At 36.3% G+C, this 25,000-nt stretch overlaps 1 protein-coding gene across 1 annotated transcript in view; it reads left to right on the forward strand.

Annotated features, from left to right (window-relative positions):
- Positions 1-25,000, forward strand: part of LOC143730823 (transcription factor 4-like) — a gene marked incomplete at its 3' end in the record, with an annotated part of 119,301 nt that overhangs the window by 25,833 nt on the left and 68,468 nt on the right. The window contains exon 4 of the mRNA XM_077221372.1: positions 23,001-23,053. Within this exon, the coding sequence (XP_077077487.1) occupies positions 23,001-23,053 (53 nt within the window). The remainder of the gene's footprint in view (positions 1-23,000; positions 23,054-25,000) is intronic.

Raw genomic sequence — 25,000 nt, forward strand, 5'->3', positions numbered from 1 at the left:
GCAATTAAATTGTTTATAATCAATACTCGACCTTTATATGACATTTTAGGGAGCAAAAATTTCCATTTGTTAAGGCGACCTTTAAACTTCTCCACAATCCCTTCAAAATTCTTTTTCATAAACATTTCATCCCCTAAAAACACTCCCAAATATTTTAGGCCTTCCTTGGTCCAGGATAACCCTTCTGGAAGTGTTGGTTCCATGTTGTCCCAACTTCCAACCAAAATTGCTTCACTCTTGGACCAATTTACTTTTGTGGCAGAAATTTTTTGAAAATTTTTCAAGATCTCCAACAACACATTTACATCTCTCTGTCCATTAATTAGAACGACAATGTCGTCAGCATATGCCGATAACTTAAAAACATTTATACAGCATGGGACACTCCAGACACTTGTGCTCTTAATTTATTTAAGAGAGGCTCTATAGCCAAAGTATACAGCATTCCAGACAATGCACAGCCTTGTCTGATACCTCTAAATACTTTGAAAGGGGCACACAAATTTCCATTAATTTTTAAAATACTTTCGACATCATTGTACAACACTTTAATCAAGGAAATAAAACCATTGCTAAAACCAAAAGCTGTTAAAACATTCCATAAATACAAGTGCTCCACTCTGTCAAAAGCTTTTTCTTGGTCAATTGACACAAGGCCAAAGTCCAATTTTAAGTTTTTACCTATCTCTAAAATATCTCTAATAAAGGAAATGTTATGAAAAATTTGTCTCCCTGGAACACAATATGTCTGATCGGGATGAACAATTTGACTTAAAACTTCACTTAATCTACTCGCCAAAACTTTGGAAAGTAATTTGTAATCTGTACACAGCAAGCTCACAGGTCTCCAATTTTTTATCTCATTTAGATCACCTTTCTTTGGCAGTAATGTAAGAACACTTCTTCTACAACTTAAAGGTAGTTGTCCATTAATCAAACTTTCATTTATTACTTGCAATAAATCTGGGCTCACTTCTGTCCAAAACGTCCTATAAAATTCAACTGGTAGCCCATCTATTCCAGGTACTTTACCACCTTCCATACTTTGAAGTGCCTTTTCTAATTCCTCTAAAGTGACAGCTTTACTAAGTTCAGCATTTACTTCTTCAGATACTTGAGGCAGATTTTCAAAAAAACTCTCATCCTGCATTTCATCAAGCGTTAATTCACTCTCATATAATTTTTCATAAAAACTAACTGCCCTGTTTCTGATTTCAAAAGCATCTGACAACACATCTCCAGTCTCAGAACGTAAAGTGTGTATAAACCTTTTTTGCCCATTTTTTTTCTCTAAATTAAAGAAGAATTTAGAAGGTGCATCCATCAACTCTATATTCTGAAATCTTGACCTGACGAGAGCTCCTTGTGCAGTTACATCTAACAGGTCATTTAAAAAATTCTTTTTCTCTTTAAAACTCTTGATAACAGTTAACTCCCCAGTGACTTCAGCAAGTTCTTGCAATTCCTTTAATTCTTTTTCTAACATTTCAATTGCACCTTTTCTTTCCCTTGTGGCATTAAATGTATAATATTGACATAACTGTCTCACTTGTGTTTTCGCAAAATCCCACCACTGCTGTACAGATTGAAAGGAAGACTTTTTTGATCTAAATTCAATCCAAAAATCTTTAAAAATACCTCTAAAAAAAAGATCACATAACAGATTATTATTCAAGTGCCAATAAGCACTTTTTGGCTTAATAGAAACCACTGTCACATCACATTTTACCAGACTATGGTCAGAAAAACCAACTGGGATAATAGAACACCCCCTAAAAAAATTAAGTTGATGTTTATATCCATAGAATCTATCCAACCTCGCTAGAGATATTAGATTATCTTGAACATGAGTCCAAGTATACTGCCTTTGGTTGAAATTAAAAATTTTCCACACATCAGCAATCTCATTAGACTTCATCAACTCAATGAGTCTCTTTCGTGATGGCATATGAGGCTCGACATGATTCCTGTCTGTTAAGTTCTCCGTACAATTAAAATCCCCCCCTAAAATTAAAACATCCTCTGTGTTACAATTTGCTAATACATGACTCAGCGTATCTAAAAAACACATTCTTTCAATTGCTCTGGTAGGAACATACACAGAAATAAATACAAAAAAACTATTCTCGAACTGGGCTCTGACTTTTAGCAGTCTACCCTTTAAAATCTCTTCCACTTGATATGAACAAGGAACAAAAGTCTTAGAAAATAATATAGCAACACCTCCACTGGTGGAACTCAAATGACTTAAAATAGACAATCCATCAAACTCTCTTGCCCAATCACTCGCATTTATCTCATCACTATGAGTCTCTTGAGCAAATAAGACATGCACTTTTTTCTGTCTAATTGTTTCAAAAAGACGAAACCGCTTTTTACTTTCTCTTGCCCCATTCATATTCAGAGAAGCAATGCATATTTCTTCCATAAATGAGGAAAGAAAAAAGCAAATTAGACTCAACAAACACAACCCCACATACATGTGTTTTTCATTTTTCACTACAACTATTGGACTCTGGTTGGGCATTAAGCTTAGCAAGTATTTTCTTCAGACGATATACTTCTTGATTACTAAAACACCCTTCACTCCTATATATTCTTGCTTTATCAATGAACTGCAGTACATCAGGAAAAAACTCTTCGATACGAACTTTTCTCACATTCTTAGTTGCCTTCAAAAAAGATTTAATGTCGTCCGAACTATAACTCCTATTCGAAAAACCACTTAGCGGCAAACTGCACTCCACACTGCATTCCGAAAAATCACTTTCACTTTCTGTGTCTGTTTGGCTTAAATCGCGAACCGATCCTTTTTTTGCTTTCTGATCTGAAGGACGCTGTTCTAGCCTTCGCTTCAGTGGCGTTTTAAAAGCACAATCGTCCAACTCGGGCTCCATCACACTTTCAAGATTAACAGAAGATTTGTCTACCGTGTCCACAACACAGTCTCTATTCTCCACCTCCTTATCTTCACCCACAGTGACCACCATTCCTTCATCCTCCTCAGAACGATCCGCCCGCTGTACATCCACTGTCACTGTGACAGCCGCCGGCGCCGCTATCTGCACTGAACTCGGTCCAGGCACCTCATCATCTGCGACTATCACAGCGACATTTCGATCTACATTTACAATGTTTCCATCTTCTAAAACCTGTAAAGGTCTCTCATTACTCTTATCTTGTCTACCTGGACACGCACGGATCATATGCCCCAATTCACCACAATTAAAACACTTCATGTTGTTTGTAGTGGCAAAAATTACGTAATTAAATTCCTCGTGTCGAAAATTTAAGGACAAATCCAGTTCATCAATGTTATCTTGTAGGATCATATAAACATAACGCCTAAAAGACACTACATGTTTCAAGAGAGGAGACTTGGTGCCAATCGGAATCATCTTTATAGGCGAGACTGTTTTTCCATAACGGGCAAGCAATCCGATCAACACTTCATTTGGGATAAATGGTGGCACATTTGATAAAGTGACCTTTTTAGAAGGTGTAGACAAGGGAAGCACTGGTGTATAAATACCGTTAATCACTATGCCGCTTTGTACTAACTGATTTGCTAAATCCACTGTTTTCACAAATATAACAACAGCGCTGTTCATACGGGACGCTGATACAATATTCTCATGTCCGACCGCTTCTCCCACCGCTAAACTGCATCCCTCCACACCAGCACCTGAGTCTATTTTTACACCATGACGCCTTGTCAAAGAATTGAAACTTCCACCGCTGCCTGGGGTAGCCATGCTTCCCAACACGTGGGAGCCGACACCCCGTCTGACACAACACTCACTTCCCTACTTCACAACTTAAATCTACAAAAAACAAAACCAATAAACAACTAACCAAAAAATAAATAAATAAATAAGATAGAGAAGTATAGACCACTCGTACCTCACACAGCAGCCAAACGCTCGCTCACACTCACTCCGCACACTCACCCGCACATGCGCACAGAGAGAGAGAGAGAGAGAGAGAGAGAGAGACCGGTGCTTGACAGAAAACAGTGAAGCCTCTTTAGCGCATTTGAAGCCGAAGTGTGAATGAAACATATCGGCGCTTTAAGAAAAATTTCAAGCTTCATTTGCAGAGAGTTTTTTTTTTTTTCAAACGGCACAAATTGTTTTCACCATGCTAAGCTCCTGCAAATGAGTAGACTGGAAATGTTTACCTGTTTACAGACGCAAATGCTTTCACACATGCAGCGTGTTTTGATATATTCTCTAAAGGAGAGAGAGAGAAAGAGAGAGAGAGAGAGAGAGAGAGAGAGAGAGAGAGAGGTGTATGATGGCTATTGCTGCTCGTCACTGTGAATTACACGGCCTTGCTTTTTAAAAGCGAAGCTGAAGAAGCCAAACTGACGAACACAATGAACACGCAACACACTGAAAACATGACCTTCTCTTCCCTTGCATCATTCTGTCTTTCTTTTAGTGCAGCTGTCATTTCATCATTAGGAGTTATAAATGCATAAGTTGCTGTAATTGTGTTTTTCCCACATTGCAAAAGCAGACAGTGACAAGCCGCTGTCAAACTCTAAAAATGCTTACCAAAAGTTTAATAATCCATGTGACTTTTATGTTAACTAGTTATGTTAATCGTATGTTATTATTTGCTGAAAAGCCAGTCCTTGTCTGACATTATATAGTAACATTATGTTGATAATTATATTGGATGTTGACGTTATTGTAACATTATTTTAACAGTTATATTCCGTCTTTCTTTTAGATCAGCTGTTATTTTAATCATTTGTCATTTTAAATGCATAAGTTGCTGTAATTGTGTTTGTCTCACATTGCAAAAGCAGACAGTGACAAGCCGCTGTCAAACTCTAAAAATACCTACTAAAAGTTCAATAGTCCATGTGACTTCTGTTAGTTATGCTAATTGTGTGTTATTAGTCCTGGTCTGCATTGAAAAGAGCGGCAGGAACATTCTGCTAAACATCTCCTCCACAGAAAGTGCATCATGTGGGTTTGGAACGATTCCTTCAAGTAAATCCGACGAGACTTTGATGTTTCTTTTTCTCTGTTTCTCTCTTTTCATCTCTTTCTTTACCTCTCTCAAAAGGTTTGTTATGGCTGTGAATGTTCTCTGAGCGTTTCAGAGGCTCTTGGGGTGTGTGTGTGTGTGTGTGTGTGTACAGACTCAGGTACAGACATGTTCAGTCTACTGCTCTTTCATGGGTAATCAAAGGTCGGAACTTACAGGCTTCCATAAGTCCTGGAAAACAGGAATGACCAATGAAAAAAGAAATCATAACATTTGGATTCAATAATTTTTAATTAATTGTTTTCGTTATATTTAAATATGCATAAATTCTGGATAACAACTACTATCTAACAACTACTAAATACTTTGCACATTTAAATAATATATAAAATGTTAAAAAAAATTAATTATTAATGGAAAAAATATATATTTTACATAAATAGAAAAGCATTACTTTGACAATGAAGTACATTTAAAAACCTTTATGTGCATAAACACACACATATTCATACATGCATGTTTACTGTATGTGTGTGTGTGTGTGTATGTATACACATATAATAAATAAGACTGTTTAGCATATATATGTGTGTGTGTGTGTGTGTGTGTGTGTGTGTGTGTGTGTGTGTGTGTGTGTGTGTGTGTGTGTGTGTAGCTTAAAATCCGAACATTAGTACAATCTAAAACTATTGATAATAGTTTAGTATTTAGCCATTATATTTGACATTTATCACAAAATATTCAGATCTATATAAATACACAGGTAGTTTGAGAGTCTCTAAGGAGTCGCAGTTATGTCATTCACAACGCATTATGGGAGTGTTCGGTCACTGCTCTTTTGCTATATATGTTTCCATGGTAACAGCGTCTTCTCTGATTGGTGGATTCTCTATGAGGAAAATTAATGTGGTTTTTATTGTCGGGAGGCTGGAAGTTTAACAGTGATTTCAAATCCACTAAATTGCTTTGCTTTTCTCTTTATGCAAAATATAATTCCAAATGTTTCGTTTTTGATTTTAAGGTGAGACGGTTTTTGTGATTGACATTGTCAGTCTTGAAACGTCGACCTCAGAAATGAGCTGAATTTGGCATCATGAGACGTCATTGAGTCAGAAGTTTCCAAGACATTAAGAAGGTTTCACGCCAGATCTGGATGATGGCCATGTTTGATATGATCCACGTTTCTCTCCCCACATATAAAGCGTTAAGCGAAAACGACTCGCCCACACACACACACGCACACACTCACACAAAAACACATATGCACACATCGATATTGTTATTTGTCACTTGCATCTTCTTTACAGGTTATTAAAAGCCGAGCGTCTCTCACACACGCTCTTCACGTGGTCAGACTCTCTCTCTGTGTGTGTGTGTGTGTGTGTGTGTGGGACGGGTCGAGGTGTGTTGGGGTGCCGTAACGCCTGGCGTCGCTCTACTGTTTGGATAATAGTGATATGTGCGCTCTTGGCTGCGTGGGGAAGGACATTAATGTTTCAGCATATGTCTTCAGCTGAAGTGTGAACAGAACTCGTGTTACGGAACGACTTGCTGCCCCTCCGAGCTGAACGTGTGTGTGTGTGTGTGTGTGTGTGTGTGTGTGTGTGTGTGTGTGTGTGAGGAAAACTCTCCTCGTAGGCGGACGACAGGCAGAGACACGGACGCTTAAAGAAGACTTTACCTGAGTCTCATGGTCTGGTCTGGTTTCAGCTGGTTTTGACCTGTATGTGGCTCTTAATGTGTGAGAAGTTGAGTTTTTTATAACACTAAGGTTTCGTTAGTTAACCAAATTAGGTAATATGAACTGATATTTCTACTGTATTTATTAATTTTAGTTCATGTTAGTTTCTTAAATTAAGTAATACATTATTAAACTCACTAGTTAAGGCATTAACATGAACAAACAATGAACAATTTAATTTTTCCATTAACAAAGGCTGATACATACAGTAATACATATTGTGTTATTAACTAACTAATATATTAACTAATGTTAAAGTCCCCCTGTAGTCGTTAATTTAATCCCTTAAAACTCATGTTTTATCACCAAAATGACATATTTAAATGTTTTTCCTTGTAATATGCCTTAAAATATCTTGAATGTAACTCTTGCCTCATTTAGTATGCACAGTTCTATGAATATGCAAATGAGCCCCGCCTCCACTCACTCACTCAGCTCAGAGATCCACTCGTTGACGATCACACGTTGATCTGATTGGTTACGAGGTAGTTTGTGACGTCAGAAACACCAGCGATTTCAAACCGTGTTTTTGAGACTGTCTTTGTTTCACTGCAGTTTTAAGCAGAAAATACTCATACTCAAAATACTCAATATAATTTACACATGGTTTGTCTTATAGCATATTACAAACACCACGTAGTTTTTTACATTTTCTGAAAAGTAGCGTTTTTGCACATATAAGATTTCCACAAAATACTAATAAAAGAGAGTTAAGTGAAACTACATAACTCATGTTAGATCAACAGATTTCCCCCAAACGTTGTCGTAACTAGTCAAACACAGTTATCTGAACAAAAAAAATATATTGAGCTTGTGTTCTTGTGTGTCTATAGTTTAACAACCTTCGAAATCTATCAGCCCACCTTCATTTCCAGGCATGTGGGATTCAATGTTTGATTGGATCTAGATATTGGATTACTGTCTGTTTAAAATGTCTTTCATGTTTAGTCTGTGATGTGCAGTGAACATTCAATTCGATTCATAGTCGTGACTATCAGCTGATAGTTTCATCATTTCTCAGATGATACAGTAGATCTTTTATTCACTTCTCGGTTGTGCTTCATTGAAATATCAACTTTGTGTTGTTGTGTTATATGTATTAGTCAAGTTCTACAAATAATCTTCATTTGTGTTCCACAGAAAAATAGAAAATAATTATATTAAGGTGGACTATCCCTTTAAGGTTTAAATTTGATTAAATTGTTTGCATACAGTGTGCTGGGTCAAACATGAGAAATATTAAGACTTTTGCAGACCTTTTGTGTTTTGGCAAAATGTTGAGATCTTCATTGAGATCCATATTGAGACGAATCGATATCAACGAAATTGAATCAAGAGCTTGTGAATCATGATAAATGTTGATTTTATCGAGGTTGTGTGAGAAAAGATCTTTGTGATTCAGACGGGGTTAAAAACACAAAATGAATCTGTGAAATGCAAATCAATCTATTGAAACGAATCAATATCGAATCGAATCAAGAGCTTGTGAATTGCGATAAATGCTGATTATTTAAATACTCTTGATATTTACTGAGGTTGTGTGAAAAAAACAAACGTTTTTGATTTAGACTGGATTAAAAAAAACACTAAATGAATCTGTGAAATGAAATGAATCAAATCAGGAGTTTGTGATTCATGATAAATGTTGATTATTAACATACTTGAGTTTTTTAAGGTTTTGTGAGAGAACAGTTTTGATTTAGACAGTATAAAAAAAACACTGAATCTGTGAAATGAAAATGAATCTATTGAAAGAATTAATATTGAATCGGATTGAATCAAGAACTTGTGAATTGCAATAAATGTCGATTATTAACATGCTTGGGTTTTTTTAATGAGGTTGTGTGAGAGAACAGAGACATTTTAGATTTGGACGGGATTAAAAAGCACTATCTGAATCTGTGAAATGAAAACAAATCTTTTGAAATGATTCGAAGCTGAATCAAATCAGGAGCTAGTGAATCATGAGTGTTTTTGTCCTGATGATGCTGTGGACCACGAGAGATGATGTGTTGTGTGTGTGTGTGTGTGTGTGTGTGTGTGTGTGTGTACAGAAGGCAGATCTCTCTAAAGAACGGTGATAAATGAATAAATGAGAGCGTAAGTAGACGTGCGTCCACTCGCCGACTCCATTATATTTTCAGAATTAAATCGGTATTATGTTGAAATATTCAGAGGTTGGCTGGAGGTTGATAATGCGTTTAGACAGACATTAAGCCGTAATCGGTTTCTAATAGAGTTACTCTGAGTCATCTGATACGATTAACTCAGAGAGAGAGACGTGTGTGTGTGTGTGTGTGTGTGTGTGTGTGTGTGTGTGTGTGTGTGTGTGTGTGTGTGTGTGTGTGTGTGTGTGTGTGTGTGTGTGTGTGTGCGTGTTAGCTTCCATTGTGAAGGTCTGGATCTATCACCACTTTTTTCTTTTCATGGTTTTCCCACAATGCCACTCTGTGTGTGTGTGTGTGTTTTAGTGCAGTGTGTGGAAGTGAATGAGATGATGATGTGTGTGTGTGTGTGCGTGTCCCATGGTGAAAGAGTGTGCCGTCACCCACGCTGATCGCTAACTTGTTAGCGCTTTCTCACTCTGACTCCTCTAAACCAAGAATAGGGTGACAGCGAGGTGTCAATCCCAGAGCCATCGCCATGGCGATGCCGACACCGTCTCCATGGATCTGGGTATCGGGGTGAATCCCGATTTATTGTGTTGGGTTCATGTGGACTTCAGAACAGCACACATATTGAGGACAAATCATTTCCCTGTAAAAGTACAATCCGGTAATATAAGCCATATTTTTCACTTAAAGGATTAGTTCACTGCAGAATTAAAATATCCTGATAACGAATATTTAACCATATTCATGTCTTTCTTTCTTCAGTGGAAAAGAAATGAAGGTTTTTGAGGAAAACATTGCAGGATTTTCTCCATATAGCGACTTCAGTGGAGTCCAACGAGTTGAAGGTTCAAATGTCAATAAGAGTCTTATCTAGACAAACAATCGGCCTTTTTATAACAAAATAAACATTTATATACTTTTTAACCACTAATGCTTAAAAAATATGTGTGCAAAAACTTAAGAAAAAAATATAATTAAGTAAATATAACTTTTTTTCAGTGTACTGCTTTTATATATATTTTAGAGATATGACTCTCTCGTTCATCAAAATGAACAAAATTTTTATTCGAGTCATTTCGTTCATTTAAGTGGCTTTAAATGTTATACTAAACACACATCCACCCAAACACAATCTTGATCATATTCTAAATTAAGAAACGATTATAACACAGCCAAAGATAATTCACGGGGAACATAAATATTCACTTTAAGACACATGAATGAACGACCCACTTATATTAAGACAAAAATACTGATTACAAAAAAAGGTGCACTCGAAAAAAACAGACCCCCCCTGGGTTAAAAACAACCCAACTTGGGCTGGGTAAATCTAGGACAGAACACATGTTGGGTTAATTTTCCCCTGCAAAATGGGTTGTTTATTTAACCCAGCACAATGGGTTATACTAGCTTATTTTTTTTAAGCATAGAATTTATATTCTGTTTCTTTTTTAATAAAATCATACAATTTTATGCAAGGCATCAGGGGTTTCCATCACGCGAAAAGACTGATGTGACACTCATGACTCACATCGAGCCCCTGTTGCTTTTTTATATAACATTCAACGGTATACAGAACAATAGCATATTTATAGATACAATAAAATGTACACAAACCTCTACTTTACCGAAGACATGCACCAATTTAACGGATCTGCACTGCTCTCTCCTGAAGAGCTCGCAAACACCTTGTGATCAATAACCTAAACACTGGGTTGTTCGGTCTGACCCAGGATCTGGGTAACACAAAAACTATCCTAACACTGGGTTGTTACGTCTGACCCAGGATCTGGGTAACACAAAAACTATCCAAAGACTGGGTTGTTGCGTCTGACCCAGGATCTGGGTAACACAAAAACTATCCTAACACTGGGTTGTTACGTCTGACCCAGGATCTGGGTAACACAAAAACTATCCAAAGACTGGGTTGTTGCGTCTGACCCAGGATCGGGGTAACACAAAAACTATCCAAACACTGGGTTGTTGCGTCTGACCCAGGATCTGGGCAACACAAAAACTATCCTAACACTGGGTTGTTGCGTCTGACCCAGGATCTGGGTAACACAGAAACTATCCAAACACTGGGTTGTTGCGACTGACCCAGGATCTGGGTAACACAAAAACTGCCCAAACACTGGGTTGTTGCGTCTGACCCAGGATCTGGGTAACACAAAAACTACCCAAACCCTGGGTTGTTGCGTCTGACCCAGGATCTGGGTAACACAAAAACTACCCAGATCCTGGGTACAAAGACTACACCCAGGATTTGGGTGGGAAAAAATAACCCATGATTTTTTAGAGTGTATTGTGTAGTTGTGTAGACGAGTGTTAAACACTACAATGGGTGTTGGATTCAGATCAAGCAGAGTGAACGTGAACGCAGTGTTTTCTGACATCACGTCTGCGAGTGAACGCTTGACACGATCTGTAAACGGCAGCTCATTTCAGTGTTTTACTGTCATGCAGAGCTGAGAGCTGAGCTTTAAATAATTTGTTGAGGTAAACATTAGTTTCAGCTCCTGTCAGCCTCAGCGGATGGAGAACGACACGAGCTTCACTTCTGCTTTCTGAGACGCTGATGATGGCCTGGCATTTGCTCTCATATTTAGTGTGTGTGTGTGTGTGTGTGTGTGTGTGTGTGTGTGTGTGTGTGTGTGTGTGTGTGTGTGTGTGTGTGTGTGTGTGTGTGTGTGTGTGACTGAGAAAGGAGCCAGTGAACTGACCGCGCAGGAACTGTATTATTTACTCTCCAAAGCCAGCTTTAACTTTAAAGATTAAAGTTGTTGCATGTTAGATGTGTAAATCCTGTCAGGTCGACTCGTCTGCTGTAACACTAACTCTGAAGTTTACTTCTGGGCGTTAATGACCAAGATTAGGAATTTATATTTTACTTATACTTTTTGAAAATAAAGCCAGCTGTCTTTTTCCCCTCGTTGTCATAATGACATTAATTTCGTGATGAATTTTTTAATGTTCCATTACAATAATGAGAATTTTATAGGTTCAATAATGTCACAATGCAATACATAAATAAATAAATAAATAAATCAAATATAAATAGTTTTTTTTTTGCAGTGTCATTATGACAAATTTATTATATATATATATATATATATATATATATATATATATATATATATATAATTTTTTACAAGGATTAATACATTTTTTATTTCCCATTACAATAATGAAAGGTTTAGGGGTTTTAGTGTGATTGACATGAAACTAATGTTTTTTTCTTTGTTTTTTTTCGCAATGTCATTTTGACATTATTTTGAATGTGTGTGTGTGTATATATATATATATATATATATATATATATATATATATATATATATATATACACACACACTCATATTTCACCTCAAAATCAAAACAAGACATGTTTTCAACGTCATTTCTTTTGATTTGGATGTGAAATTTGAGTTATAAGTTATGTGAAATATGAGTTGCATATTCTCCACAGGTGTCCTGAGATTCAGTGATTGACATGTATGAAGTATTTGTGGTAAATCTGCACATTCCCAGTACATTCAGCATGTGTGTTTATGACGGCTGATCTCCTCTAACATGAATGATGGCGTTTTGAAATATGAATGGACTTTGTGTTGACCTGACACACACATACAGAGTGAATCTGTGCTGTTTGTGTGATTATTATTTCAGTTCTGAGGTCATATAGATATTGTCATATCTGAGACACGGTTAATATCTTTTCTATGACCATGGATTAGGATGTTGTTGCTTGTGCCCGTGACCCGCGCTCAGTCTCTGCGAGCTCTAGTTCACATCAGGATATAATAAACCACAATCAATGCATGGGAATCTGCATTTGGGAAAACAGGAAGTCGGAAGCAGGGAATTCTCTCGGCATTGTTTTATAATGTGTGTGTTGTGATATCAGAGTCATGAGAGGTGAACCACCATAACATGTTATGCGCTGGGTTTTGTTGCATGGAATATCTTTTTTATATATATATATATATATATATATATATATATATATATATATATATATATATATATATATATATATATTATTCTGCTCACCAGGGCTGCGTTTATTTAATAAAAATACAGTAAAAAATTATGAAATATTATTATAATGTAGAACAGCTGTTTTCTATGTGAATATATATAGTAAAGTGTAATTTATTCCTGTGAATTTTCAGCATCATTACTCCAGTCTTCAGTGTCACATGATCCTTCAGAAATCACTATAATATAATGATTTGCAGCTCAAGAAACATTTATGATTATTATCAATGTTGAAAACAGCCTTGTAGTTTTGTGGAAAACGTGATACAAAAGTATTATTATTTCTGCCTTTTTTTATTTTGAAGTAAAACATTTCTAATTTTGTATAATTTATCATTTTAACTATTATTAATAATGTTTAATAATATATTATTAATAATATTTAATTATAATAATTCTACTTATTGTATAGTCATATTGGCAATATTATAATTTTGTAGTCATATTGGTTTTTAACAACAACATTTTCTGGCCAAATTCTGCAGACCTACAAAAAGCACAGCAAACCTGGACCGTTTGTTTTGTTTATTTATTCATTTATTTATATTTAATAAGTATTTTTCTGGATTATTTGATGAATAGAACATTTTGAGAATCTTTGGTAACATCATAAATGTCTTTCCCCGTCATTTGTTCTTCAGTTGAATGATTTCCCAAACCTTTGAATGTCAGTTCACACACTTGTGCTGGTTCCTGGTGTAGTGAACATCACGTCCATCAGAGTTTGTTTGTGTTCGCTCGGTTCATTTGTTGTTTGGTATCAGATATGATTGATTTATGAAGGTCTGTTTGAAACGTAGCCTGTGATACGGAGGATCATTAAAGCTCTCGCAGTGAAACAGCAGAAGTCTTCTTCATGTGTAACTGCCATCAGGAAGCCAAACCACCAACGACAGGCAATAAAAGCCTGTGTGTGTGTGTGTGTGTGTGTGTGACGCAGGTGCAGGTCTGCGTATTCCTCAGCAGATCTTCTCCATCGCTGTGTGTGTGTGTTCTGCTGGTTCTGGTGCAGCTGTGGTGTGGTTTCTCCTCGCAGGAAACTTCTTCTGCTTTAATGTAATGCTGTAAAACTGGAGGCGAGTAACGGCTCCTGATCGCTCGATCTGTTCCCGTTTCGTGGCCGCGGCGGGAATCATCTGGACCTCCTCTGTGGCCACCGGAGGGGGAAAGATTGAGTTTAAATCAAGAACCAAAGAAACTGAAGAGAAGAGGGGAACTACCATTCAAGAGATTGATCATGCAGAATCTGTCAAATTAATCTAGTTTAATAATCGTAGTCGTAATTTAGGACTTGAATGCGATGCCCGTCCCATACAGACCCGTGGTTTTGTTCTTATAGTATGTGGGGTGGCACGAATAATCGGAATAAAACCGGAATCGGGCTATGTTTAGTGTGATTTTCATATCGCAATCGTTTGATTATCAAATCCCACCAAAATAAACATTTGAAAAAGAAGGAATTGAAAAAGCCATGAATATAAGTTGTACTGCAAAATAAAATTATTAATATTATATTATTTTTCATCATACTGTTTAAGTAAAATAGTACTATAGTAATATTTCTTATTTTTTAATATATTTATGGCTATTTAATTTTTCTAAATATTATTAATATCTATTAAAAAATATAAGTATTTTAATTTTATAGTTGTATTAGAAATTTTTATTCTTATTATTATATATATTCTTTTAATTTTGAAGTTAAATATTACATTAATAATATTTATTATTTTTTACAATATTTTATTTATAATTATTAATAATATTTAATGAAATATAATATATTATTAGTAATATTTAGAAAATGAAGAAACTTAAACATTCTGTAAAGGAAATTATTATTGTTATTTATGCATTTTTATTTTGAAGTAAAAGATTATAATAGTAATATTTCTAATTTTGTGTAAGTTGTATCTTTTATTATTATTATTAATGTTTAATAATATATAGTATATTATTAATAATTTTTTGTAATAAAAATAATCGTTTTATGTATTTATTTAATTAATTAATAGTAATATTGGCATTATTATTTGGTATTATTATTTTGTAATCATATTGGTTTATAACCACGACATTTTTGGCCAAATTCTGCAGACCTATTTTATTATATTTATAATTTAATTTATAATTTAATTTAATTAAAAAATATATATATATATATATATATATATGTATATGTATGTATATGTATATGTATATGTATATATATATATATATATATATATATATATATAATTTTATCATATTTTGATAAAACAATAAATCCCTTATCACATAATATATAATCGCAATCACAATTTTGATCAGAAAAATCACATTTCGATTTTGTTTCACAAATCCTGCAGCTCTACTAGTATCATGAAACTAAAACACAAGAGTGATGTGACACACCTGTGTGTGTGTGTGTGTGTGTGTGGTGGTAAAGAGGTCAAAGGTCATGTCTAGGGGTTAGTTGTGAACAGACCCTCTCTGTGCATGTTGAGTCCAGGAAATGATGTCGTTCCCTCGAGTGTCGCACAGGCCCGGATCTTCCCGGAGTGTTTGTGGATAATGAGTGAATCTCCGTCTTCCTCTGATCTCACTGTCTCTTCATATTTACAGTCAAACATCTCTAGCATCATCATTATTTGAACAAACTACTGACCTCCAGAACGAGAGAGTTTACAGTTTTCAAGGAATATTTCTAATGGTTCACTGCAAAAAATGAACTCGTTGCACTTTGACTTTTATTTTGCTGAATCCATCGGCTCATCTTTGAGTTTAAACTCACTTCATTTTTCTGTTGTGCTGCTGCTTTACTGAGTGATCAGATGCATGGAAATATCTTCAGTAAAGACACACGTGTGTGTGTGTGTGTGTGTGTGTGTGTGTGTGTGTGTGTGTGTGTGTGTGTGTGTGTGTGTGTGTGTGTGTGTGTGTGTGTGTGTCCTCGTCTCGTCTCTTGGTTCCTGCTGGATTGTGTCTCGCTCCAGATGTGATCCGTCTTGTGTTGGGGGAGGTGCGTTCGGGAATGCTGGAATCCGTGTTTAGTGCAGGAAATGCTGGGAATAATGGCACATTCCCAGAGAGAGAGAGAGAGAGAGACACACCTGCTAATATCCGTCAGGAGCTCTTTAAATCCACACACCCCTGAATGAGAAGCTGTAAAGCACCGGTGTGTTTGTCACATTAGGATAATCTCTGGGAGTCTTGAGGAGGATCTGTTGATCACATGTTGCTTTCGCATGAATAACAATTAATGAGTTCTTATTTCTGTTTCATTTAAAGCATCAGCTTTATCTCAGGCCTTTCTCATAAAACTCTCCAGTGAATAAAACGCTCAATAAAACATCCCTCTGTCTATAAATGTGATCTATCCATCCATCCATATATACATCCATCCGTTCATCCATCCATTCATATACATACATACATCATCCCTCTATCTATCCATCCATCCATCCATATATACATCCATCCGTTCATCCATCCATTCATATACATACATACATCATCCCTCTATCTATCCATCCATCCATTCATATATACATCCATCCGTCCGTCCATCCATTCATATATACATACAATCATCTATCTATCTATCTATCTATCTATCTATCTATCTATCTATCTATCTATCTATCTATTTATCTATCTATCTATCTATCTATATATATATCCATCCATCCATTCATATATAGATCTATCTATCTATCCATCAATCCATCCATATATACATCCATCCTTCCGTCCATCAGTCATATATACATACATCATCTATCTATCCATCTATCCATCCATCCATTCATATATACATACAATCATCTATCTATCTATCTATCTATCTATCTATCTATCTATCTATCTATCTATCTATCTATCTATCTATCAATCTATCTATCTATCTATCTATCTATCTATCTATCTATCTATCTATCTATCTATCTATCTATCTATCTATCTATCTATCTATCTATCTATCTATCTATCTATCTATCTATCTATCTATCTATCTATCTATCTATCTATCTATCTATCTATATATATATATATATATTAGGGGTGTAACGGTTCACAAAATTCACGGTTCGGTTCGATACGATACACTTGTGTCACGGTTCGGTTCGGTACGTTTCCGATACAGCAAAAAGAAAGAAATGCCAGAGAAATTTCCTTGATTTAATTTTTTTTATTATATTTTTATTAAAACTAACATCATAAAGTATGATATTTTTTAACTTTGAGCAATGTTGGAGCTATACTTGACTTTTCTTAGGAGCATATAAAACAAAACAGCTCCTTGGACAAAATTAAATGTAATATTGTAGTAGGTTTATTTTAGTTCAGATTAACATTTGAGGGCAGCAATTGTATTCATAATGTCAAAATAAAACCGACGTGATGTTACTTGAAAGCATTATAGCCTACTATTCCTGCCAAACTTCCATGGTTACAGTTAGTAGTGTTACTAAAGTAAATCCATGGTGAATATTGCTGATCTGTGGACACTGGATAGTTCATTCATGGCACAATGTTTCTTCCTGGTTTCCACGTCAGCGCTGTTTGATCCGTTAATAACGGAGAAATGCGAATGTTTCTCACTAGATCTCGCAGCGATGTTATTACTTCAGTGGCGAAGTCAAATGCTTTCTTTACTGGATGTCTCAGCGCTGTGTAGTAACAGTGCTGCTTGAATAAGATCGGCTCGCGCTGCATTGGTCCAGACTGATAAACGGTCCGTCAACCACACAATAAACGAGTAGCTCAGTTTCGTTCCGCTTACATTACATTTGCCATTTGATGTTGAGCAATGTTGTGGTCACGCCAGCGTCTCTCACATTATGAGCGCGCTTGCCACGCGCGACGCGCCTACATTTGAAATAACGAAATTTTGGTCGGCAGGAAAAATGGTCCAACGAACCGTTCGGTTCAAAAATGCGTACCGAAAACCGAACCGAAAGCCTCGTACCGAACGGTTCAATACGAATACGTGTATCGTTACACCCCTAATATATATCCATCCATCCATTCATATATAGATCTATCTATCTATCCATCAATCCATCCATATATACATCCATCCTTCCGTCCATCTATACATCCATCCATCCATCCATCCATCTATACATCCATCCATCCATCCATCTATACATCCATCCATCCATCCATCTATACATCCATCCATCCATCCATCTATACATCCATCCATCCATCCATCTATACATCCATCCATCCATCTATACATCCATCCATCCATCCATCTATACATCCATCCATCCATCCATCTATACATCCATCCATCCATCCATCTATACATCCATCCATCCATCCATCTATACATCCATCCATCCATCCATCTATACATCCATCCATCCATCCATCTATACATCCATCCATCCATCCATCTATACATCCATCCATCCATCCATCTATACATCCATCCATCCATCTATACATCCATCCATCCATCCATCTATACATCCATCCATCCATCCATCTATACATCCATCCATCCATCCATCTATACATCCATCCATCCATCCATCTATACATCCATCCATCCATCCATCTATACATCCATCCATCCATCCATCTATACATCCATCCATCCATCCATCTATACATCATCTATCTATCTATCTATCTATATATTCATCCATCCATATATCCATCCATCCATCCATCCGTCCGTCCATCCATCCATCCATCCATCCATATATACATACATACATCATCTATCTATCCATCCATCCATTCATATATAGATCTATCTATCATCCATCCATCCGTCCGTCCATCCATCCATTCATATATAGATCTATCTATCATCCATCCATCCGTCCGTCCATCCATCCATTCATATATAGATCTATCTATCATCCATCCATCCGTCCGTCCATCCATCCATTCATATATACATCTATACATCCATCCATCTATACATGTATACATCATCCATCTATAGATACACCCATCCATCTATACATCAATCCATCCATCCATCCATCTATACATCATCTATCTATCTATCTGTACATCCATCCATCTATACATCCATCCATCTATACATCTATACATCCATCCATCTATACATCCATCCATCTATACATCATCCATATATACATACATGCATCTATACATCATACATACATACATCGTGTGTGTGTGTGTGTGTGTGTGTGTGTGTGTGTGTGTGTGTGACAGCTCTGTTATTAAGCTCATGAGGTCAGTGGTGGTCCTGGATCAGAGCAGGGGTTTATGGGTCGTCTGATAGACTGACATGTGGGAGTCCAGCTGACAGGTGAGGTCTGTGTTAATGACACACATGTCTCTGTGTGTGTGTGTGTGTGTGTGTGTGTCTCACACAAAATGTCCCCACAAAGATGGTAATATCCGAAATCCTTGTCCTTGTTGGGACATTTTTTTAGTTCCCATGAGGAAAAGAGCTTATATTATCATACTAAGTGATGTTTTTTTGAAAATGTATAAATGCAGAAAGTTTTCTGTGATGGGCAGGTTTAGGGTTTATACAGTTTGTACAGTATAAAAATACTTTTCATTTTGTGACTATAACAAGACATACTACCGCAAATACAGCTTGTGTTTTAAATGCAGTAACAGAGACTAAATAATATTTACATGTTACTTTATTTTTAAGTATAGATTATAGCATAGTATATATATAGTATAGTATAGTATAGATTATTGATCTCGGTCTACAGTGAACACTAGCTAATATGTGTATATGTTTTATTCTCTCATCTGGCCTCTTTTCCTCTTGTTTTCTGTCTCTTCTGCTCTTGAAGGCCAGTGAGAGAGACAGATGAAAGGAGGGATGAGAGAGAGAGAGAGAGAGAGAGAGGCTCTGTTTGAGTCTCACAGCACACATAACACTATTAATATGAGTCTGTTTTGTGTCAGGAGCTTTAATTTCATCTGTGAAAGGCACACACACACTCATCTGTCACTGTAACTTCATTAGATGCTGACAAGGGGCCGGACACACCCGCGCGCGCACACACACAAACACACAGACAGACACACTCTCTTACACACACGCACGCACGCACGCACGCACGCACTCTCACTCACTCAGTTACTTGCACACACACACACGCACGCACACTTGGCACGCACAGACACACACACACACACAGACACAGACACACACACACACACACACACACACACGCACACACACACGCACTCACTCTCACTCACTCACTCACTCACTCACTCACTTGCACACACACACACGCACGCACACTTGGCACGCACAGACACACTCACACAGACAGACTCACACACACACACACACACACACACACGCACGCTTCAAACAATATTAGATACAATACAATATTTAAGCTTCAAGTAAATATCCCTAATAAAACAATATTCCACCATGTACTGAACATGAGGCCGCTGTGATGTCAATATTTACTTTTCATTTATTTTTACTACAGGGCCAGTGTTAGTGTCTCACTGTTTAGTTGTAGACTAGTTTGTAAGAGTATTTATTTTACAGCTGATTAGTTCAGTTCTGTTTGGTACTGTCTTTAATAATAAACTGCTGCATTTCCTTTAAATAAATCCTGGTGAACGCTGGTTCAGAGAGGTTCTGTGTTTCTGAACAGACTGCAGCATTTTCATTGTGAACTAAACCAGCTAAGCTAGGTTATCTGTCATGCTAATGAGGCACATTAAACTCAAACTGCCTAGAAGACATGTTATTGCTCAGAGGTTTCTCTTTGAGTTCTCAGTTGCGTTTTTATTGTAGTATCAACTTTATCTCAGACGTTTCCCTTAAAGTGCCCTATAATGCTATTTTAAAGGTTTCTAGTTTAGTTCTGGAGTCCCTACAACAGGTTTATTTGCATCTAAGATCAAAACACACTTTAATTTCCTCATAATATCCACTGCAGCATCAGCTCTTTTCTCACAGTGTCTGAAACGCTTCGTTTGAAGATTCAGTCTCTTTAAACTCCGCCTCTCTGAGAGCTGCTCTGCTCTGATTGGTCAGACGGCCCAGTGTGCTGTGATTGGTCAGAAACTAAACACTCATTATCATATATCTGACTCTCAGCTCTTGATACACAGTAATCAAGGAAGAGGAAGCCGGAGACTTTGGCGAGAGTCTTCACTTGGTTTCATTGCGATCTAGGAGAAACATTTGAGATATTAATGAGGTTTAATGTGTGATTTTATCTTTCCTCTGGGTGGGAATATTGAGGTTTGACCTCACGCTAATGTGCCCAAGTTTGGTGTATAAATGAGTCCTTTCAGACCCTGACTGAAACACACACACACACACACACACACACACACACACACACACACACACACACACACACACACACACACACACACACACACACACACACACACACACACACACACACACACACACACAGAGAGATCTTTTCATACTTCTCTTTTTCATCACTTCTCCCCCAATCCATCCGTCTGCACTAAGATGGAGATGCAATTTCTCTCTCTCTCTGTGTGTGTGTGTGTGTGTGTTATGGTTCTATTGGTCTGTTCTGGCCTTAGGCAGTGAGACCCCAGGTGCAAGGAGAGGTTTGGGAGGTGAAAGTGCGTGCGTGTGTGTGTGTGTGCGTGCGTGTGTGTGTCTGTATGGGAATGTGTGGGCAGTAGCTGATAAGGAGAGAGATTCAGAGTAATAAATTACAGAGAGAGTTACAGAAAGTCTGATAAATAATGGATGTGTGTGTGTGCGCGTGTGTGTGCGCGTGTGTGTGCGCGTGTGTGTGTGTGTGTGTGTGTGTGTGTGTGTGTGTGTGTGTGTGTGTGTGTGTGTGTGTGTGTGTGTGTGTGAGAGAGAAATAAATTCATTATGTCTCACCTGAACTGGCTTTTAGAGAGAAGAGGAGTGTGAGAGAGAGAGAGAGAGAGAGAGAGAGAGAGAGAGAGAGAGAGAGAGAGAGAGAGAGAGAGAGAGAGAGAGAGAGAGAGAGAGAGAGAGAGAGAGAGAGAGAGAGAGAGAGAGAGAGAGAGAGAGAGAGAGAGAGAGTGAGTGAGTGTGTGTGTGTGACTTCATATCCAGCGACTGTGACTGGAAATTGTAATTTTTTTTCATGACAATTAAACACAAATTCTCATTGAAATAGGATATTTATTTCAATCAATAAGTTTTTTAATGTGTGCTAATAAAAAAAAGTCTGTCTATTTTATATTTTTCGAGTGAGTTACTCCTGTAGTTTTATTTGTGTGTGTGTGTATAAATATATTTGTTTATGTATTTATTTGTTTGTTTGTTTGAGCGAATTACCCCTTTAATGTATTCTGTTTTTTAAAATGACGAAATAACAAAAGGAATTAGAAAAACAAACCTGAGTAAAACTTCTGTGTCCATAATAGTGATTTAAATGTTTTTAATTGCCATGAATGTAATGGTTCTTAAAATGAGCTTTATTTCTTTAAGCAATTTCTTTTTTCCTGCAGTTTCGAGCTGAAATATGACCTGGACGCTCTGTCATGCGATCCGCAGTGGGATAGTTTGGGATTATTATGAATCTCTCCTTTTCAACTGGTGTTTGAGTGTCATAAAGAGTGTGTACTCTCGATGACAGATCTGCCGTGTGTTTATCTGTAGGTCACGAAGGCCCGTACGCTCCTTTATCAGCTGTTGACTTTACCAGAAATGAACGTCTTGACAAAGAATGCGCGTCTTTCATGCGGCGGCGCTTTGAAGTGAAGTTTCTCGAGCAGGGAAGTGTTTTTTGATTGAGCTCTCATTGTGAGCGGGAAAGAATTTGTTGAAGAGGTTTTTTTGGGAGTTTCTCGGTGGGCGATTCAATAAAGCGAGGGAAAAAAGAGTCAGAAACAATGTAAAGACTCGCGTCCTTAATTACGGCCTTTATAAAGTGCGCATTGTTGCATTGTTTCCCAGACCGTCATTAGGATTAGACGGCTCTGCTGGATGTAAACATCACAGTTATGTCACACACGACCTTCATTACAGCGGGATTGTGGGAAATATGTCTGAATGGCTGCTGTTTTTATTTAATTAGGACACTGGTTTTTCATTTCAATGCAGATTTGAACAGGATTTATGAATCAATAGATGACTAAAATGAGTTGTTTTCTGTTTTTCTCTGTAGATTTGGAAGAGAGGGCGAGTTCGTCTTGGGGAAATGGAGTTCGACCCACAAAAGTAAGTTTTTACTTACTTAAAAGTAAGTAAGTTGTTCAGTAAAAAATAACATTTAATTTCAGCTAATTATTCCTTTAATTTATTCTGATTTTAAAAATCACTGAAATTAGTAAATAAAAAAATTGAAAACCTTTTGTTTTACCACATTGTGATGATGTATTTATTTAAATGTAAATACAAAAAATGTAAAGTAAAAGTAAATATATATATATAATATATTTGAAATTAATTGGATAAATATTGGATGAAACATTTTTATTATAATTTTATATTGATGTTTTTCAGTAATAAATTTGAGTGAATTATTCCTTTGATTTATTTTAATTTTAGGAATTAATAGAATTACTAAATAATAGTTGAAATTAGAAAAAGAAACATTTTGGTTTTACCACTAAATTTTGATAATGTATTAAAGATAAAATATAAAAAAAATATATTAATTTAAATTAATTATTTTATTTATTTACTATATTATATTATATTAATTGAAAGGACAATTAAACAAACTCTCATCACTGTATTGAATTTTACTTTTTCCAATTAATACTTTTTAAATTAATTGTAATGTTGAAATTGAAGCTTTTAATACTAATAATATTTCTCATCTGCCACCTTGGATGATCATTCTTGCATTTTGATGTAGTTGCAGTGCATTGTGGGATTGTGTCATCGGTGTAGCCTTTGCCTCTGTGATGTCGTCTATATAGTCGGCTCACAGGATTTGAAACACTAGTCTTTCAGACATGATTCTGCTTGGCCTGTGTGTCTGACGGCGGGGTCTGAAAGGTCAAAGGTCACTCTGATAGGGTGTTGAGGTAGAGAAGTGTGTGTCATCAGCAGAACTAGTGTCAGGTGTGCAGAGGTGAATCAAGGACTTGCTTACGGAGCACTTTCACACACACACACACAGATCCACACGTCCACCGAATGCAAATGAATTCAAATCCTCACCCTTATGGGAAACATCCCGTGAACTTTCCAGAGCTGGAACGTCAACACACTTTATTTCCAGTGACCCGGAATGTGAGTCTGACGCTCCGGGATCGTTTAATCGCAGTTAGCGGGGAATAAAAAGCATTTGCACCTGAACGACAGTGAAAGGTTGTTGGTGTCGCGACACGCTCTTGTTTTTTTAACACTAATTTACCTTGAAATTTACTTTGAGAGCCACACACACACAAGACTGATGTTAATTCTTCAGCATATGACCTGTGGACTCATTTATGCCAGTTTTATGAATATTCAGCTGGGAAAAATGTAAGGCTGGACAGGATCTGAGAAAGACTGAAAAGGTCGTTTCAGTGGCGGAACAAGTTATTACATCGTCCTCTTTAAAAAACTTAACTCTCTTTGTTGTTTCTGCCATTAAATACCAAAATATCTGTCTATTAGGCCCTTTATATATTTCTGTCTGATTATATTATACTAAAGTATTTTATATTATGTTATTTGCACATGTATTAGCATTTATATGTTTATTGTCATTTTAATTGAATATTTATCCATGCATATGTATGCATATTATTTGTTTAAATAGGGCCATACTTCAATTAACACTTCACTATTTATGGGTAATTTAGCTATTATTTTATATTTATATTATATCAAATTATATTGTACTATACTATATTATATCATATTGTATTATACTTTTATCTATTTATTATGCATGTATTGTCATTTGTTTTATCTTGTATATATTGTCATTTTAATTTATGATGTTATTGAACCATATTACATGCATATTAATTTCTATTTTACATTTTTCTCTTTCCCTCTCTTTATTGTTTGTGCCATTAAACACTTAACTAATATAAAATATAATGTGATTTAAGTATTATTTTTTGTTTTATCCTTTATACATTTATTGGATTTTAATTCATAGAATTATCTTTTGAACCATGTATAGGCTTAGTAAAATGTAATTTTTTATTTATTTTTATATCG

This window comes from Siphateles boraxobius, unplaced genomic scaffold (assembly GCF_051911475.1).
Source record: "Siphateles boraxobius isolate OS27281-9 unplaced genomic scaffold, OSU_SipBor_1 81, whole genome shotgun sequence".
Taxonomy (NCBI): domain Eukaryota; kingdom Metazoa; phylum Chordata; class Actinopteri; order Cypriniformes; family Leuciscidae; genus Siphateles; species Siphateles boraxobius.